Source organism: Glossina fuscipes, unplaced genomic scaffold, assembly GCF_014805625.2.
Source record: "Glossina fuscipes isolate IAEA_lab_2018 unplaced genomic scaffold, Yale_Gfus_2 88, whole genome shotgun sequence".
Classification (NCBI taxonomy): Eukaryota; Metazoa; Arthropoda; class Insecta; order Diptera; family Glossinidae; genus Glossina; species Glossina fuscipes.
The window spans coordinates 2058654-2061008 of NW_023998442.1; the positions used below are offsets into that span (position 1 = coordinate 2058654).

The 2355-nt window shown below is 31.3% G+C and overlaps 1 protein-coding gene across 1 annotated transcript; it reads right to left on the bottom strand.

Moving 5' to 3' along the window:
- Positions 1-633: 633 nt before the first annotated feature.
- LOC119638408 (equilibrative nucleoside transporter 1-like) lies at positions 634-1720 on the bottom strand (the record flags this gene model as incomplete). The annotated part of the gene is made up of 2 exons (XM_038035174.1): positions 634-1098; positions 1389-1720. Coding segments are annotated over 2 exons (477 nt in total), but the record flags the coding sequence as incomplete, so codon positions are not given.
- Between the last annotated feature and the right edge of the window lie 635 nt (positions 1721-2355).

Here is a 2355-nt window from a genome sequence, read left to right on the forward strand (position 1 = left end):
TGTGAATATATATGGAAAGAGAATATTCTTTTTTTTTTTGAAAATAGTTCTTTTCTCCCTATTTTCTGATTGTGTTGGGAGTATAGAGGCGATCACCTCTAATCGGCCATGCATGCCTTCACATACTCTTACCAATTGGTGATATACCCACTAGGCTGCGGCCACCCCTTTCCTATTATGTTTTCTTTCCTTTCTTCTTCCTAGCCGTCGCCGTGTTACACTAATAAGGGGTCACTCGGGACATCCACGGAGTTACTGGTAATATTAAAAAAAAACAACTTTAAATGGGGCTGATACTCTCTCAGTTCTAATTCAGTTCTCAATTCTCCTCTTAGTAAATTATTTCAACTCTTCAGTCAAAAAAACATTTTTACATCTCCAATATGTTCAAAGGAAAACCATAGTGTCTTCTCCTCTCTTCACTTCACTGAAATTGTTTTCCAATTGAAGTCATTCACAAATAACGTTAGGTATGATTATGATACGAGTATCAAGACAAAAACGTGATTTTGAAAAAATATATTTATTATAGTGTTTTTTTGTGAATAAAAATTTATAACAAAGATACACTTAATGCTTAAAAGTTACGCACTCTTTGTAGAACAAATAAATAGAAAAATGTTTATATAAAATATTTAATAAATACAAAATAGATTAGAAATAGGCTTATTTTGGTGCATTCGCTTCTGGTGATGGTCATTATTTTAATTTGAGAGGTATTGATGTTACATGAATTTAGTCTTTCGTTCTATTTCTTCTTTTTAACATGGATTATTATTAGGCTAAACAACGAAAAATAGTAAGTGATCCTAAATAAAATTTAACAATTATGATTTTGTTGTTGTTGTTGTTGTTATTTCCACCTCTGCGGAATAGTCCTGATTAATAATTGTATTAAAACATAAAAATTTATTATTTTCTCGATTCGAACATTTTTGAGAAATGATTTTAATTTAAAAAATTACAAAGTATGGAAATAGAAAGGAAAAAAGAATCCCCGAAAATATTCCAGTTATTAACATAGCGGCTGCAAACATTCCCGCTGTTGTTTGGTATTTCGGAGATACCGTTTTTGGAGCGTACATCATGCCGAGCGAACTGAAATATAAACCGAAATAATTTACATATATCAGAAATATTTAATTTTTTATACTAATAATATATATATATAAAAAAAATTTGGAAATATTCTGGCATTAAAGTCCGCAAATTTTGCAAAATAATGTGAGGGGGAAAGTGGGAAAGAGCGAGAGAGGGGGGAGGGGAGAAATAATATTTGAAACTGTTCGATAACAGTTCTCAGACCTTCCTTTAAGCCTTCGTCTTTCCTTACAATTTCTTTACATTTTCAAGCAATATTTTTGAAAAGTCCTAGGCATTTTAATTACCTTAAATAGCCGGAACTGAACGACATGACTACCGCAATAATCCAATAGATCCATTCGTTTGTTATTAAAATTGGCAGTGTTCTCTGCACACCTTTTGGTAAATAGTTGCAGAACAAGAATAATGGCAAAAATGCACCACGCATTGAAACAGGAATCCATAAATATTTTGGCTTAGGCCATTGTACCCACGACGTGGCTAAGCTTCCGAGCATAGCAAATAAATTAAATATCAAGAAACATGTTATTGATGTAAAAAGTTGATCGGGTATAAAAAAATCATTGTGGTTCGGTCTAATATCTATAAAGAAAAAAAAAATTAAATAAATAAAAAATTAAACACAAAAAAATTATGGGAAATATTATTTTCCACTAGTTTCCGTAAATTGTTAAATTCGTCATTGACGAGAGAGAATGTATCTTTTGTATCTTGTATCCTTTCCCCTGTACCCTTCATTGGAAATTTGCAAAGTGATTTCACGTCGATTCACTTGAGTAAGGAATCGTTTTATCACTGAAAATGTGAACGGCGATAATTAGAAGTCTATTGTTTCGAGCGAACTTTTCAATCATGGAATGAGCAACACATCAGTTATTTTTAAGTAATACGAGGAATTATTTACGAATATTTTAAGGAACCTTTATTTATTGTGGACGAACTACGGCTACCCGCCTTATTCTGAGCAGCCTTTTATTTGCTCCTTTTTTTACAAATCAATTTATAATTTTCATAAACTAAGAAGCTTGTGTTAGTGCAAAATTGATATTGAAGGATTTTATTATTGCCATTTCTGTTTTGGAAGACGTCATTTGACAAAAATTGACTCAGATCTGGACAAGCAAAACGTAAGCACTAATTTTACGACGGCTGATAACTAAAAATGTTAAAATAAGTAATTAACTCCGTGTTAAGTAATGTAATTTTGAAAATTAGAAGTCAGAAATAAGTGTTCCTTCATAGTAAATTTTG